Source organism: Paramormyrops kingsleyae, chromosome 13 (genome assembly GCF_048594095.1).
Source record: "Paramormyrops kingsleyae isolate MSU_618 chromosome 13, PKINGS_0.4, whole genome shotgun sequence".
NCBI lineage: Eukaryota > Metazoa > Chordata > Actinopteri > Osteoglossiformes > Mormyridae > Paramormyrops > Paramormyrops kingsleyae.
The window spans coordinates 18,225,978-18,243,089 of record NC_132809.1 but is presented as its reverse complement, the minus strand read 5'-3'; the positions used below and the strand labels follow the sequence as shown (position 1 = coordinate 18,243,089).

The 17,112-nt window shown below is 49.1% G+C and overlaps 1 protein-coding gene across 1 annotated transcript; it reads left to right on the top strand.

Annotated features, from left to right (window-relative positions):
• Positions 1 to 990: 990 nt before the first annotated feature.
• Positions 991 to 13,218, top strand: LOC111846648 (lysyl oxidase homolog 1-like). The gene is made up of 7 exons (XM_023817057.2): positions 991 to 2,603; positions 6,291 to 6,399; positions 7,730 to 7,867; positions 10,002 to 10,158; positions 10,234 to 10,329; positions 10,650 to 10,765; positions 11,828 to 13,218. The coding sequence occupies exons 1-7, from the start codon at positions 1,598 to 1,600 to the stop codon at positions 11,832 to 11,834; spliced, it is 1,629 nt and encodes a 542-aa protein (XP_023672825.2). The 5' UTR covers positions 991 to 1,597; the 3' UTR covers positions 11,835 to 13,218.
• Positions 13,219 to 17,112: the final 3,894 nt, after the last annotated feature.

Here is a 17,112-nt window from a genome sequence, read left to right as displayed (position 1 = left end):
CTGTGTGACATTTGCTATTTGCTGTATTTTTATATTCCTTACTTTGCTGATGATGGTCATTTATCCATCGGCCCATTTCAGTAGGTCTTGCTTCCAATGAAGCGATTTCAGATTTAACAGTCACAGTAATTTAGGTGTGATGTAAAGTCTAATAAAAATCTAATAAAATGCAATGTGGTCATAACTGTCTGGTAGTGATGAGAAGAGGGATCAGGTGTTACCTCCTTATACACCTACTCCTGACTTCAGAGAACCTGGTCTCTGAATGATATATAAAAAAAAAGATGCTGAAACAGGGAATCCTCTGGGAATTCTTTGTCCTCTGCGACTGTTAAAGAGCAGTATATTTCTAATTCATTAATGGGTTAACAAAATTTAATTTCTCTTATTGTAAGCACATGCAGCCTAATAAATGGATTTGTGTGCGTGCAGGGTCTTACAGAATGTCACATGACCTAATGTACATTGGAGAGCGCCAAGATTAGAGGGCGGGGGGGGGGGCAGCCACGGGGAGAGTCTTGTTTCACACATGATCAGTGTTGGACTGCAAAACAAGTCCAGAGCAGCTTAGGGAGTCCATCCCTGTCGTTTCCGTGCTGTGCTCTCAGCCAGATATCAGCTGCACATGAGAATGCAGGAGGAATTGGCTCATCCTAGCAAGGTTAACTGGCGTCTTCCCAGTCCTATGAAATCAAAGTATGTCTGAAGTGCATCTCTCATCTCAGCATGTGGCTGAGAAGTCGCAGGAAGCCTGGTGTGAAACGCCTTTGCCCTCTGCCCACTCTGATCCTCGGCATTTTTGAATCCTCGTGTGGACGTCTTAAATGGCCCCGCCATCATGCCTAGGGGGGGGCGTCTTCTTTCCTTCTTTGCCTTTTTTGAAGACATCACTCATGATGTCTGATGAATTCGTTTGATCCTTCTGATCTCGAAATTGAAATTTTCATGCGTTCCCCTAACACTTGAACCATCTCCATAAATTCTACATCGCCTGCTTGCTTCAGGTGACGTGTGTGATGCTGGAAAAGTCTGAATGCCTTTGCAAACAGCTTTGTTGAAGCTGGAATGTTCACAAAGTCTTAGTGTTTTTGGTCCAGGAAACATTTCAGGCACTAGGGCCATGTGGAAACCCTCTGGGAGGGGGAAGGAAAGAAAGAAAGAGAAAACTTTGGGTGTTTTTTTCCCTCTCATTGTTGACTGCTGTAAGTCGTCTGGGAAGTGCATGAAGTCCACAGCTGAGTGAAGAGGACTGTTCCAGGCAGGAGTCTGAGAGCGATGCTCAGCTCACACACGGCACGTCAACGGAGCCTGGAGGACGGCGATTCATTCTCAGCATCAACTGCTACACACAGGGCTTGCCCTTCACCAACCTTGCTTTCCACCATACAGGCATGGACTAGGAGCCTCTGGAGACTCTGAGGGCTGGACAGACAGAGCAGGACAGACGGAGTTAGCCGGAGAGTCACGTGGCCCCATCTCCTTATCTCAGCCGGAGGGCGTCAGACACTCTGGAGAGCTTCTGCGCTTGAGGTTTCAGAAACATTCTCACCTGCTTTTATACTTTGTGTGATTGGCCACTTTCTGCCTGAGGTGCATCATGCTGCCCACCTGTGTTGTGTTGATGTGGATGTTGCTGGCCAGTGGACTGCAGGCCCAGGAGCCTGAAAGCGAAGGCCACCCCTGGAGGCAGATGATTCAGTGGGAGAACAACGGCAGAGTGTACAGCCTGCTGAACAGCGGGTCCGAGTACCTGCCCGCCAGGGGCCTGGAGCAGGACCAGGGCCACCGTGTGCTTCTGGCTGATGGGCCCCCCAGCACCCCCCGCAGGCCTCACGGGGGCAGCATGCGCCGGCAGGCACCTGCCCGGAGCAGCTCCGACACACTGCGAGGCCAGACCAGGCACCCATTTGGATTTGGGCAGGTACCAGAAATCTGGCGTCAGGGGGCGGTAAGTGGGAGCGGTGCAGGCGGCCGCGTACAGCAGTCCTCCGGCGCGCGTTTTCGGAGCTCCGCCTCCTCTTCGTCTTCCTCATCCTTCTCCGAGCCGCCATTCACCGGGTCATCACACCCACAATACCCATTTCCTCAGCAACCGTCCTATCCCTTGTCGTACGAGCCGGGTGCCGGGGAGGAGCTGGGTCCACGGCCAGAGCCTCCCTTCCAGAGGGGGATCGGCTACTCGGGCGGGAGAAGCTACATCGGTGGCGGATATACCAGCGAGCGCATGGCCCCACACCCCCCACGAGCCTTCCCAGACTACGCCGAGAACAGCTTTCGCTACCTCCAGCCGTACGCCGGCTCCCCGGCTCAGCCACCCTTCTCGGACGGCCTTGACCGCAGGTACATGCACAGCTTGTACAACGAAGAACCCAGCGCTGGCAGCCCCGACCCGGCCCCCAACCCGGCTGCCCCGGCTGCCCCGGCTGCGGACAGGACAGATGCGGCTGCACAGACACCACTCCGCAGCCCCCAGTATGAGCAGTTCCCCCCCTTTGGGCGGGTGCTGCCACAGCCCCCCTTCCTGCAACCCGCACACGCTGGTAGGAACACAGCAGAAAACCCCAACACCAGCGTGGGCAGTGTCTTCCGGCCGCAGCAGAGAGGTAAGAAGATCCGCACATGGGCTCCCGCAGGCTCCAGCTCCACAATGACGTCCACTGCCGCCTGCTCAGAGGAATTCCCCAGAATGTAAAAGCAAACATTAATGCTTTTTCATGTACCGTTTATATTTCACCGCTTCTATTTGGTTGCCATGAAGAAATGTCGTCTCTGGTTTCCCTGAATGGTCTTATTGATTCTAACCTTTAGCAGGGCCTCTTCTGTCAATAACCATCTCCATACCAAAGGATTTCCCCTAAATGGTCTGCGGCTTTAAGGTCCATGTGTTATTCTGGCTATGTAACCTGCTCAGGTCTGACCCAGTGACCCTGTGCCAGCCAAAGCCTGCGCTTAACACAGTCTCGGCTCTGGGCAATCGTGCGACCCCAGTGATGGGACGCTGGGAGGGGCACGGCCATCACGCTGTGCTGGGGGCAGCAGAATAATGCAGAATTTGAAGGTCAAACATGGTCCGAGAGGATAACAAAAGAGAGGGGGCAGGGAGCAACCCCAGAGGGCGTGGCAGCGGAAAGTTCTGGTAAGCATAGGGGGATGCAGTGCCTTGGGAGACTCAGTGGGATGAATGGGGGGGTGTAAAAAAAATTCTGAGACCATTTGAAATGTGGCCAAAAGCACAGGCCTGTTTCATAATGTGAAACAGATTTTCTATTGGCTTTTATTTTCTTCTGGTCCATGGATCATTGGCTAACTCCTAAAAAGAGTTGCTGGGTGGGGGCATGGCCTGGAGGGGGGAGAATACCCGTTTTATCAGATTGCCAAGTTTCCAGGATGGAAAAAAAGCAGCCGCTGTTTACATGAAGGGGACTCAAAGTGTAAAGAGGTGATGTAATGTCCCTGTCCAGCATTAAGCAGGGGGGGGCTCATGTCTTCAAGGGGCGTCACCCCTCCAGATGTCGAGCTGGTTCATTCCACAGTGTTTCCTGGCATTAGTGCATATGCGGGTTCGACAGACACCGAATCGGCTGTCCCTGATGGCTGGAAACTCCACCTCTCCTGATTTTAAAGCAATTTGTTTTTGCTGCTGGGGCATAATATTGTGTTCTGTCACAGAGCGTGACTGAGGACTGTAAATTAACTGCCCCTTGAGGAGGATCTAGGAGGGGCACAAACACGGCTTGAGCCAAATGGAGGCGCTGGAAGCTGATTTGGCTGGTGCTTAGAAACACTGGATTCTTTGTGTCACGGCGCTTTGTTTCCCCTTGAATCCTTCTTGTACCATATAGTGCTTAAAAAGACGTGTATTGATCTCTCTGATTGAGACAGCAGGGCAGCGTGATTGAATAGAAAGACGCTACACCATTTCAAAGCACATAGCTTGTCAATGTTAACAAGGACAGGGTACAGAAGTTTCTTCTGTTAATTAGATTGCATACCTCACAAGGCAGTGACACGTGTGAGTTCTCAACCCAGCCTGATGACTAGGGGCTGCTTGTTAATGCACTGGCACATGCATTACTGCTACACTAACTGACTGAGTGGACTCACATATCATAGCCAGATCATCGAAGAAGTAAGAACATAAGAAATTCACAAACGAGAGGAGGCCATTCGGCCCATCAAGCTCATTTGGGGAGAACTCGACTAATAACTCAGAGTTGTTAAAATCTTATCTAGCTCTGATTTAAAGGAACCCAGGGTTTTATCTTGCACTACACTAGCAGGAAGACTATTCCATACTCTAACTACAGTTTAAAATGTTCTCCTGCTAATTTCCACCTATGGCCACTGGTTCTTGTATTAGTACTTCAATATTAGTTCAATTTGGCTGAATAACATCCAGACCTGTTAGAATCTTATATACCTGGATCATGTCCCCCCTTAATCTCCTTTGCACGAGGCTGAACAGATTCTGCTCAGCTAACCTCTCAGTAACAACACAGTGTAACATGTAAAAACTGACAAGTCAAGAAGGCCAACTCAGTCCAAAGACCGTGTTCTTTACTCAGGAACACATGCCGAGTATCCCCAGCTCATTTTGCAAGAGGTGTTGTTGACCAGCAGCAAAGTGTATAGCAAAATATGTATGCAGAAGAAGACAAAAAGTAAACACGAAGAACGTCTTGGAGAACAGATGAGTTCAGCTTGGAAAAAGCATCCGGTAAAAATTTACAGTTAGTTCTTTCTTGGGAAACTCTTCTCAGAGGAGTGCTGCAGTTAGGCATTCAGTGCAATGTGGGACTTTCTCCACAACTTTAACTTGTAGACAAATTTCGATTTTCCAATTTCGAGTGCAAACTGCCCCCGGTACTCCTGGTCTGCGGACGTCTGCATTTCACACATCGCAAGCTGTTTAATTACACGTAGCTCTGGTATTTTGCTTCAGCTGTTAGACTATTGAATGTCTCTCATTAGACACTTCAAGCTGTTAATTTCCAAGTAATTGCTTTAAATGAATGGGATTAGTACTAATTTCAAAACTAAGTGAATGCTGATTAAAATATATTCATTGAGAGAGGAGCAAATTCCCACACTGCAGCCCGGTCTCCAGTATAAATTGTGAGCGCGTTAGGAAATTATAATAGAAAATATAAATACCGCCTGTAAGGGGCTCGGCTAACAGAGACTTAAAAGTACTCTGTAACACCCTGAGATTACTGAAGGAGGTGCATTGTGGAAAGCCTGTGACTGAATTCCCACCCAAGCATGTCCAATACACGGAACGCTGCCATACACAAGAGCAATCTGCTATGCTGCCAATCCATTTATCGCACTGCGCGCTTGTTTTTCTTTGCATATGCCCGTAAGCGGGGGCGATTTATCTTACAATTTTACACTTTGCTGATTCGTACTGCTAGCTGTTTATGAAAGCAATTAAATACATTACGTTTCTCCGGGGTACGAGGTAACCATTAAAAACATGGTCAATGAGAGATCACAAAGGAGGCTTTTGTTGAAGAAAATATTATTTCGTTGGAGGATTTTCCCTCCTCTCCACCAGAACATAAGAGGTCCTTGGGAGAACAGCGTTTCTGTCATGATTGCGGGACCTGGGAGGATGGCATTCTGGGATTCACTGTAACCCCTGAAAATAGATTACAGCCAGTCAAGCCCAGTGAGCCTGACTCATCAACACTGTTTCTGTACTGTAATGCATGCTGGCTGGTAATGATGCCAAATAACTCGTGTTCTCATAAAATACTAGATCAATATTTTAAAAAATGACTGCGGAAAATTGGAGCTAATTGGATGTCTGTTTCTGTGTAAAAACTAAAAAAAAATTAAAAATTTCCTCAGTTGCAGAACACAGTTTTGTCAGTGGTGTTGTCATTGCAGTAATCGTTTGTTGCTATGATACAACCACTGATCCTCACTATCCAGGCATAGTTGGTTTTTCAGTGACTTTAACTGCACTGGATGCGAACAGTTAGCCAGCATTTGGATGAACAATGTTAGGTTTGCTGCCAGTCATCGTCCAAGCACTTATCTTGGGTGGCATCTTGTCAGTGTCTGGAGCCTGTAGGATGTCCCTGGCTTGGGATGCCACTCCATTACAGGGCACACATGCTCACACACTGCGCAATTTAGAGGTGCCAGTTAACTGCACACACTGGCGGTATATAAACACCCAACACTGGAGGTGACATGAAACAATGCTACACACTGAGACACCCAACTGTGGTTTTGTTTTATGAACAAAAAGCATAGACATTAACTCCAATGTAAAATCGCAGGTTTGCCAGACCTCGTCCCAGATCCATACTATGTCCAGGCCTCCACGTACATCCAGCATGCTCACCTCTACTCGCTACGCTGTGCCGCTGAGGAGAAGTGCCTAGCCAGGTAAGTGGGCTCATCACTCGGGGCAGGGTCTGTTCTCTAGCGGGCTGCAGAGGGGAGCAAGCTCTCTGTCCTTCTGAGTCTCTGGCCTGTTTTTCCATCCCTCTTGGAGCATGTTTTTGCATGTCTGTAACGGTAACGTTGCTGCCTTTCAGTAACAGTACAGCCTCTGCCGTTCTGTAACAGTGCAGTTACTGACTGTCTGTAACAGTACTGTGGACATATGCACCAGCTAGGGCTCATATGTCAGTGAGCTGTTTTGTGGCATTCAGTTGAAATTCATAGTGTTATTTCTTGTTTTCAAATTACAAGGTGAGCTGGATGCAGCACAGTGAGTAACCTACCAGGACTTTCACATCAGACTTAGTTGGTTACCTGTGTGTTTACTCTGGTAACCATTAGACGGCTTACAAATTTATTTTATAGCTCCACGAAATAAATCTTCCAGATAATCTATAACTGGGATCCATACTCACCAAAACAGAGACATTAGGTGTGGTTGAAATCAGAATCTGCTCACATTAGAGACATTATGTATTACCATGTTTTAGGAAGCATTCCAGATAGATTGGTGCTTGTCATGGTTCTTGCTGTTGTTCCCAGTGACTTTGTGTTTGGCCCAGTGGATTCTCTGCCCTCTGACGGGGGGATCTGAAATGCCGCAAACTGCCGTCCTGCCAGCTCTCACACGCGTCCTAACGATCGCGGCCGGATGATCCTTCTTCACAGCCCCGCTGGCATGCCCAGCTGGTGGAGCACTAATTGCAGGCAGATGGCTCGATGTGATGCCCCATTCCTAGCAGCTACGCTAACATGCACTCAGGATGACACACACAGCACTCCAGTCCTGCGTTGATTGGTATTAAACGTGTGCATTTCCTGCACAGCTTCCTAGGGGGCGTTGGAGAGATCTCCAAAGGCTCTGCATCCCATTTCACTTTTCTGTCCATCGTAATGGGAAGCGGCATCTTAGAGTCAACAGCCACATATCTGCCTGCACTGTCAGAACAAGCATGTTTGTCCGTCCGTCCTTCCATCCATCCATCCATCTGTCCTTCCATCCGTCCGTCCATCCATTTATCTTCTTTCCTGGTCAGGGTCATCAGGAAACATGTTTTTATTAATAGTATGAGTAAAATATCGCTTGAGTATACAGGAACATAAACCGTTAGAAATGTTTAATTCTAATAACAAAAGAATATTCTCAAATCTGAAAATGGTATCAGAGAGTTCAGGTTGTCAGTGGAGAATTCTGGGGGTGAATGTTCCCTCTCTATGACTTCTTTACATTGTGGGCGGGACCATCGTCATGGCATTCTCTGTTTACCTGCAGCACTGCCTACGGCTCTGAGGTCACCGACTACGACGTCCGGGTGCTGCTGCGCTTCCCACAGAGGGTTAAAAACCAGGGTACAGCTGACTTCCTGCCCAACCGGCCTCGGCACACCTGGGAGTGGCACAGCTGTCACCAGTGAGTATGACACTCATTCTCAGTGGGGTAACAACAACGTTACCAGTAAGTATGACACACGCTTTCAGTGGAGTAACAACGGCTGTTACCATTGAGTATGACACACGCTCTCAATGGAGTAACAACAACGTCACCATCGAGTATGGCAGTTGGTCTCGGTGGAGTAACAGCAACATCACCATAGTAACACATGTTCTCAGTGGAGTAACTACAGTACAGTGTCACCATAGTAACACATGCTCTCAGTGGAGTAACAACAGCATCACCATAGTGATACACACTTGCTCTCATGGGCAGGTCCTGACAGTGGGGTTAGGGGGCTCACGTCTGCTTTGCCTCCACCTTCTCCCTTGCATGCATCAAACTAAAGGGTCACTCATCCCTTTCCAGTTTTCCCTCACACACTGACCTTTGCAGTGGGCTGACCCAAGCCCTCCCTCCATGGCAGCCAGCCATACTCCCCGTGTGACCTGCAGGAGTGAGTAGCGGATCAGGAGGCTCGCTGCATGACATCAAGGTGGAATCATCAGGGATTTCACACGCCACACGACTGACCCGCTGCTACAAACCCTGAGCACCTGCCTGCCTCCTTCCATCATAATTTATTCAGGGCTGTGTTGAATATGTGCCAGAGAAGCAGAGAGATTCGCCGTACCGTGGTAAAGGTCCTTATGCCAAAGGTGGAGGAGTCAAGCACTTTAGTCATCAACTGCAGTGACTGCTGACCTGCTGAGACAGATATCATGGCTTCCGTTTGCCATACAGAAAACTTCCTGCCTCGGCGGCAAATATCAGACCTCCTACACATAATACTCTTCCTCTCAAACACCGCTCTAGGCCAGGAAGGTTGTTAAACCTGAAATGAAATTTTTCAATTCTTAGGATCTCTTGTATGTGTGCGTGTGTGTGTGTGTGTGTGTGTGTGTGTGTGCATGTGTGTGTGTGTTTCCATAGATCACACTTGAGGACCAAAATGTCCCCAAAGTGTGGTAAAACCTGAAACTTCCTTACATTTGGGGACATTTTTCAGGTCCCCATTTGGATAATGTCAACTTTATAAAAGTCTGTGAATGCAGTCAAAAAAGTAAAAATATCAAAAGTCTTGTATTTTGTATACTTGTATATCTTGTATACTTTGGGTAAGGATAGGGCTGGGTAGGGGTTAATCGTGTGGTGATTTGGATTACGGTTTTTCCCATATAAATGAATGGAAGGTACGTCCACGTATGTTTGCATGCGTGGATGTGTGTGTATGCATGTGTGCGTGTGTGTGGGCACGTGTGTATGTATGTATGTGTGTGTGTGTGTGTGTGTGTGAGCGGGTTTACCTATCCTTATGGGGACACAATGTCCCCATAACGTGATAAATATCCGTTTTTTTCCCTTATGGGGACCGGTTTCCTAAAAATCAGTGACTGCTATGAAAAAACTAAAAATGCAAAAACTCTTGTATTTCGTTAGGTTACTTATGATTATGGATAGGGCAGGGTGGGGGTTAAGGTTGTCATCGTTAGCGTTAGCATTTTTCCCATTGAAATGAATGAGCGGTCCCCATAAGGATATGTTTACCCTACATGTGTGTGTGTGTGTGTGTGTGTGTGTGTGTGTGTGTGTGCATTGAAATGAATGAGCGGTCCCCATAAGGATATGTTTACCCTACATGTGTGTGTGTGTGTGTGTGTGTGTGTGTGCATTGAAATGAATGAGCGGTCCCCATAAGGATATGTTTACCCTACGTGTGTGTGTGTGTGTGTGTGTGTGTGGTGGAGCACAGGGTAGCACTCTGAGATACAGGCCACTGTAAGGCCCCCCCGTCCAAGCAGGCCCCTTCAGAAAGCCAGGGCACCCCCCCCAGATCTCGAGCTGCGTCTCGTGGGCTTGCTGCAATGGCCCCCAGCACAGACCATAACAGATGTTTCCAAGCATGGTTGAAGTGCTGAATCTGCAAGGGATGTAAGATAATGGCAACGCATCAGTCCTTCCAGGCTATTCCGCGCGTCATGCAGAGCAGAACCAGTCAGTGTGCAGGCTGTACCAGGTGCCCCCGTCCTTAAGCCAAGCCCCTGAGTGCCAATGAGTCTATTGATTGGCATTGTATTCTGCACCCCCCTTCCCCCGCATTCCTACCTCGCAGACATTACCACAGCATGGATGAGTTCAGCCACTATGACCTCCTGGAGGTCAGCACGGGCCGCCGGGTAGCCGAGGGCCACAAGGCCAGCTTCTGCCTGGAGGACACCACGTGTGACTTCGGTCACCTGAAGCGCTACGCCTGCACGGCACATACTCAGGTAGGGGGAAGGTGGCGAAGGCCAAGGGGGAAGGGCAGCCTCTATGTTCACATCTCTCTCTCTCCTCGTCCTCAGGGCCTGAGTCCAGGCTGTTACGACACCTATAATGCTGATATTGACTGCCAGTGGATCGACATCACAGACGTGCAGCCAGGGAACTACATACTCAAGGTGAGAACGAGGGAGAACCAGCCCCTGTTTGTCTGCTTTTTTATCGGATTGCTGGATTAAATCCCAGCAGGAGAGTCGTCTTAAACAAGACATTTAACCTGAATTGTCCCTGTAAAATATCCACCTGTGTGGAAAAACTTTAAGTGCTTCACGTTAAAGCATCAGCTGTAAATTCTGCAAGTGCTGCAGAGATTTGGAGAAGCAGAGACCAAAAGCTATAAAATTGTAATGATTTCGTAATGATGTTGGACCGGAGCCTCTGGTGGGAGATGGAGGAAGTGTGTAAAATCGCTCTTTGCCTGCTTCCTCTGTGTCTCCAGCTCCAGGTGAATCCAAAGTACAAGGTGGCTGAGTCCGACTACACCAACAATGTGGTGCGCTGCGACATACACTACACAGGCCGCTACGTCACCACCAAGAACTGCAAGCTGTCCCAGTGAGTATGCCCCCCCCCACATACGGGCACAGGCTGCCCCCCCCCGCCCCCTGCATACAGGCACAGGCTGCCCCCCCCCCCCGCCCCCTGCATACAGGCACAGGCTGCCCCCCCCCCCACATACAGGCACAGGCTGCCCTCTGCCCCCCCCACATACAGGCACAGGCTGCCCCCTGCCCCCCCCCACATATGGGCACAGGCTGCCCTCTGCCCTCTACCCCCCCCCCCCACATACGGGCACAGGCTGCCCTCTGCCCCCCCCCCCCCACATACAGGCACAGGCTGCCCTCTGCCCCCCCCCACATACAGGCACAGGCTGCCCTCTGCCCCCCCCCCCCACATACGGGCACAGGCTGCCCTCTGCCCTCTACCCCCCCCCCCACATACGGGCACAGGCTGCCCTCTGCCCCCGCCCCCCCCCCCCCCCACATATGGGCACAGGCTGCCCTCTACCCCCGCCCCCCCACATACGGGCACAGGCTGCCCCTCCCCCGCCCCCTGCATACAGGCACAGGCTGCCCCCCCCCCCCACCCCCTGCATACGGGCACAGGCTGCCCTCTACAATGAAGACTTTAATTGGATCATGACTGTTTGTATCAGACTCTGCAGTGCCGCACTTAAATGTGACGAAAATACTGAACATTTTTCAAAAAAACTCCATTATCTTCTTCCCTAGGAGAGACAAATCTGAAAAAAATGTGATGTGGTGGAAGGTTTTTATGATGTTAACAGAGGAAGGTTTTTATTTACCTTAGGTTTATGTAGACCTGGGAAATATTTAGTTTTATGCCATTGTCGATTTTAAAATCAATCTGTAAGTCTGTAATCTGTAAATGGCCAAATTTTCATCTAACAGGTCATGCAGTCATGAGGTATTAATAATGTACTGATACATTGGATTGATAAACATTAATTGAATGAGAGTTAGTTTACAGTGTCATCTCTTGTGCTATTTATTCTGGAGTGAGTGTAACAATCGGAGCTATTAATCAGATGTCATAGTCATTGTGGAGTTCGGTGCTCATTTGTGTTTTTTTGCTGTGATTTCTCTCTTCCTCTAGGTCCTGATCGCTCCTCTCGGAGGCTCCTGTCCAGGGAGGATCGTTCCCCCATTCTGACATGAACAGAATCCGTTTAATGCTTTCATCGCCGGTTTGCTTTAGTGGACCTCAATCTCCCCGACTAACATGAGTATATTTACACAAGGCCACGCTGGAGTGAAGAGTCACCTCACTGGGCCTCCAGATGTCGACATTCCTCACGTTCTCCAGTCCCCTGTCAGGCACCCTTTTCCTCTGGAGCTGGTCCAGCGTGTGTTCAGTGCGTTGGGAAGCAGCCCCATATGTCACCGTTCAGCAGCCTTCCACCCTTTGTGCCTTTGGAATGAGGTATCTTCATGTGCACAGCTACACGTATGTCATTTGTTTTTTTAATTTTCCTCTGTTTCCACAAAATACCACATTGGCCTTCTTGAACCCTCATATTAACTAGATACGTCTTGGGAGTCGAAAACGTTTCACTCCAGATGTATGTGAAGAAGCTAGCGCCCCTCAGAGGCGAAGTACTGTAAGAGCAGCTGAGGGGCATCCTTCTCTGGATTCGAGACATGAAGCTGAAAGACGTGCTGAAGCTGCACTCACACGTGCGCAAACAGGCCAGCTGGGGCCCAGCTTACACCCCAGTAGCCTCTCGATCCCCCCCCCCCCCCGCCCCCGGGATTTCCCGACACCGCCCTCACCGCTCAGAGCTCCAGTCACTCATTGGCGATTTTATGTGAATGTACATAATTTACTGTTGCATGAAGCATTTAAAAATGTGTTTTTTATCTTTATCATTCTGTAATTTTTAAAACGATCTGTTGTTTTCTTAATATCTCCAGTACTGTGTTTTTGGGGTCTTCTTCCACTCTTCTGAAAAAAAGACCAAAAATGTATACTTGGTAGTTTTATGTGATACTGCAACCTGTGTACCAACACCAGCTACTGCTCCAAGGCTGGTCCAGGTGCGAGGGGCAGCACAGCAGGGAACATACCTCTGAATTAGGGACTTACTGTCTTCAGTGGGCATTTTAGACCTCAGGTCTGCTTAATGTCTTATATGCTGACTAATTTCCATTTTTGCAAAGATCCTGGAGGTCTCTGAAAGCCTCAAAGGGAACAGACTCATATCAAATCCCCAAGAGAAACTGCGCATCATTTCCTGTGTATTACAGCGTCTCACAGATGGAAGTGAACATTATATATACATGCGACGATTAATCAAGCTTACCTTATATTCAGGTGATTCACTGGGTTATCTCTGTACTTCAGCACCACAGTTGCCTAGATATGTGTTTGATCTTAGACGACCTTAGATGTGATCATTCAACTGTTGAAAATTTCTCATTGTGGTTAATAATGCTTGAAATATTTTGATATTCCCTGAACTAACAATAAAAATGTCACAGTGTAAATATTGTGTTTGCAGGAGCGATGTGGGAGAGGGGAGTACAATCGTGCGACTGATCCTCACACTGCTCTGTGCCCCATGTTCCGGAATCACGTCTCCCACGTTAAATGATCCTTCCCGCTGCCAGCGGGGGGGCAAGCTTTGCCCCGCTGATGACTGTCATTATTCACACATATCATCTGCAGTTACATTTCTGGCTCACATTGTCACTAATGACTGTCACGGGGCCCCCATCTTCTCAGGGTGCCCCTGGGCGACATGTCATGCTTCTCGCTGTCAAACACCAGTTTGGATGCTTATAGATTTATCTGTAAGACGCTCTGAGTTTGAGCGGCTCGGTAGAGCAGGACACAAAATCAATGCACAGTCCATACACAAGAAACACAGCAAAATCTGTCAGAAGCTAAGTCATTACAAATACAAGGCTAAAGTGGGCAGGAGACCCACAGACTTATATTATGCTTAATCTATATTTAAGGGGGGAATTTACTGCAGTCTTCAATATAAATATTAGTCTTAGTCCATTGAGATGCTGGTCGAGTCTTTAGCTAGCTAAAAATCTGCCTCGTAACATGCTGTTATACAGACACTTGAGAGGCCTTGTGGGACACAGGATTTGCATGTAAGGATGAGGAAAACAAGCCCACAGACTGTAAAACAGTGTTTTTCATAGAGGCCTGTCAGTCTGCTACATGGAAGCCCTCCTTCAATCCCTCTCCTTCAGCCTCTGGGTGGGTGCAGCCCTTCTGGTGTGCAGTTGATATTCACGCTCAGTTAATCACTCTGTCTTGAAGCGTGGCCCTCATGGGCCGTAGGGTTTAAGTGGAGTGCTGGAGCCAAAGCGTGCCTGGATGTGTAATCCCAACTGGATGTGTTATCCCAACTGGATGTGTAATCCCATATGAGGTTCCATAAAGGCCAGCATCAGTTCTGCATGGCGAAGAGCACTGGATATATCAGATGAGCCTTCCGGATCATCACAACACACAGGCGCCGCGGGATACAGCTGGGGAGGGCGGCGTTAGTGCCTGCCTGACAGCACGGCGGCACCCGAGCATCCGCTCCATCTGCAGACATCTGCCCGCCTTGGGCGTCTCCCATTCCGGTATGTTCCGCTCAAATCCGATCTATCTCCTGGTTTTTGCCAGTCATCAGATTTGAGCTGCATGCAACTAGTCCAGCCTCCCAGCACCTCTTGGCATCGGCGTGGCTGAAACACACGGTGTGACTATTCATTTTCATGAACATGAGAATGGGTCATTCGTGTTTATGGCAATTGAAAGAGACGGCTAGATTTCCCAGAGGTGAGATGCTACCGGTGCTTTGATGCGGCTCCTTAATGCAGTTGGCTGGGCTGCATTCAGGCCATTGGGGCACAGTGATGAAGTCAGAGGAAGGAGTGGAAGTTCAGAGTGTGTCACCGTCCCTGACTTCCTGACTCTCCTCTGTCACAGCCAAATGTCCACTTACGTTACTGGTGTATTCCCCCCCCCCCGAAACTTGTTTGTTACTGATCAGGCACATATCCAGATAGTAAAATAACGAGTTTCTATCCCTTTCAAAATTGGCTTCCAGCCCCTGGTTGACAACATCTCCCAGGGGGACATCTCCCCAATCAGCAAAATCTAGGGGTGGGGGGGGGGCACAGTGTTGCCTCCCCCATTCCAAAACCTATTTCTGGCTACAGGCCTGCACTGTGCTATGCGGTGATCCTTGCTGTTGTTATAGCTGACTGTTTGGCTTTGTGGAGTCCATCTGAGCCCGACTTTCATCGCATAATCAACCTCATTTGTGACAATATATGAGCTGAGGAAAAGAGGAAATGCCTGGAGTGTCGTTCTCCCTGCTTTCCTCATTGACATTACAGGTTCTTATGGGGAAACGCCAGCTTGATTTTCAGCAGCCAAAGCCATGTTTTTGTTTGTTTGTTTTTTTTAGTGGCAACACGCACACCTTCTGATTGTTAGAGTATTCCAGAAGTCACGGATCACTTACGGCGTGCCGAGGACGGCTTTAGCGCTGCCTCTGCTCGGCGTCTGCCTGGGTTTTGTATGTTCTCACGCAGCTGTGGTCAGAGGCTGGACCCTTACAGACTCCCGGGTCTCCAAGGAGATGCGACGGGAAGAGAGTAGAGAGGAAGCAGCCAGAATGCAGATGACGGGCGGAGATCAGCTCATCCCTGCCAACCAGGACGGAGCTGCATCTTCCAGGCAAACAGCTGCATGTCTCACTGGGAAGTTCATCTCAGGTCTGCCTCGCTGGATATAGACTGACATGTGACAGGTAAGTGTGTGTCCATGGTCCAGGGAAATCAGTCACCATCCCACAGACTGAAAAAAGACAAAGCTGGAGGGCACAAACCATCGGTCAATCAAACAATCTGTCTGCTGTCTGGTGGCCTTGGCACCCCAGGAGTAGCACTTTAAGAGGAACCCTGGGTACCTGACCATGCTCACCTTAACGAGCTCTGATAGCCTGCAGGCACCGTATGGGTGTGGTGGCCCTAGCTGGCCATCACATAAATTGGTGCGGTACGGTGACAGCTCTGGGGATGGCGCTACCCCCCCAGCAGGCCTTCTGGTCGGTCGCTGCGAGCGACAGCGGCCTTTATTCTCACGTCTGTGACGCAGTGCCCGCCTCCGTTAGCCCGTGCCCATCGCCACACCCCTTAAGCCTTGGCCCCTTCCTGCCGTTCTGAGGGCTGTCTACGCAGGTGGCATTTTGCGTTGGCACGCTGGGCAGCGTGGCTCAGGAGCAGGAGGGGGGTCAGAAGCCAAAGCTGCCCCCCCCCCTCCTGCGAGGTGGCTCACAAGTCACGTCACGCCGCTCAGCTTTTGGCCATCTGCTGCCACCCCCCAACCCCCCCCGCCATTGTATCACTGAGATGTGTTCAAGTGCAGCCGGATCCAACAACCTGGCCTGTAATATTTCCAGTCTTCCTAATATAATCCAATATTAATGTCAGAATGCATTTGGACCTCTTTGGATGCGGCTCCCCATAGCTACCTGATACATTACACACCATAAGCATTACACCCCCACTGCTGATGTATGTTTCTGTTCCCTTTCAATATGATTTATTAACTTTAAAAAGCACCATATTCAATGGTTCTCTGCATACAGGAGTAACATTTTTAAGGCTGTTTGTATTATCGGGTAATTGCGTTTCAGGCGCCGCTGAGACTCTCTGACACAGTTACCAAATGGAGAGTTACACAGCTGTGACTGCGCAAACAAATCTTTCCTCACTTTTAAATCTAATATAATCCCAGCCTTGTCTGGGAGAGAAAATGGCCTTGTGCAGGAGTGTTCCTTTCTGTGTAGTTTTTCCTCTTCAAAGCAGCAGTTAGTACATATCCAGGTGAGATTATATATAATCTTTACTATCAGGAATGTCTCGTGTTCAGTGAAAGTGAAGACCTCTGTGTTTCTGTCTCTGGGGAAATTGAGACTGTAAATTGCATTATAACAACACTGCAGTGCCATGCAGGCAGAGCGGAGCGCACAGCCTTATGCAACACCGCCTCCTACTGGCAGGTATGCAAACTCTGTCATTCTGCTCACTGAATCGAGCTCTGTTCACTCATAAGAATTAGTGGGTGGGGGCTTTTCTTCACAGTGTAATGCTCAGGTCCAGCTCTGTGGGGCGTTTCTCTCTCTCCCACTGGATCAGCATCCATAAAGGTGGCCAGATGCCAGCAGCGGTCTTTCTGGCAGCTTCCCGTAAGCATCATGACCAGAAATGCCTTTGACCAGCTGCTGATGAGCTACAGGGTACAATCCAACTCAGCTTAGCGATCAATGCCTGAGTGCACAACAATTCCATAGTAATACTTACTGTTAGCTACACCATTGTATTTTGTTTGCATGTCAGGTATAATTCCCACAGTAGGTGAGT

Coding starts and splice junctions, on each gene's coding strand:
- LOC111846648 (XM_023817057.2), top strand. CDS start 1,598: ATGCTGCCCACCTGTGTTGTGTTGATGTGGATGTTGCTGGCCAGTGGA. Junction 6,400..7,729: donor GAGGAGAAGTGCCTAGCCAG/GTAAGTGGGCTC, acceptor GTTTACCTGCAG/CACTGCCTACGGCTCTGAGG. Junction 10,330..10,649: donor CAGGGAACTACATACTCAAG/GTGAGAACGAGG, acceptor CTGTGTCTCCAG/CTCCAGGTGAATCCAAAGTA.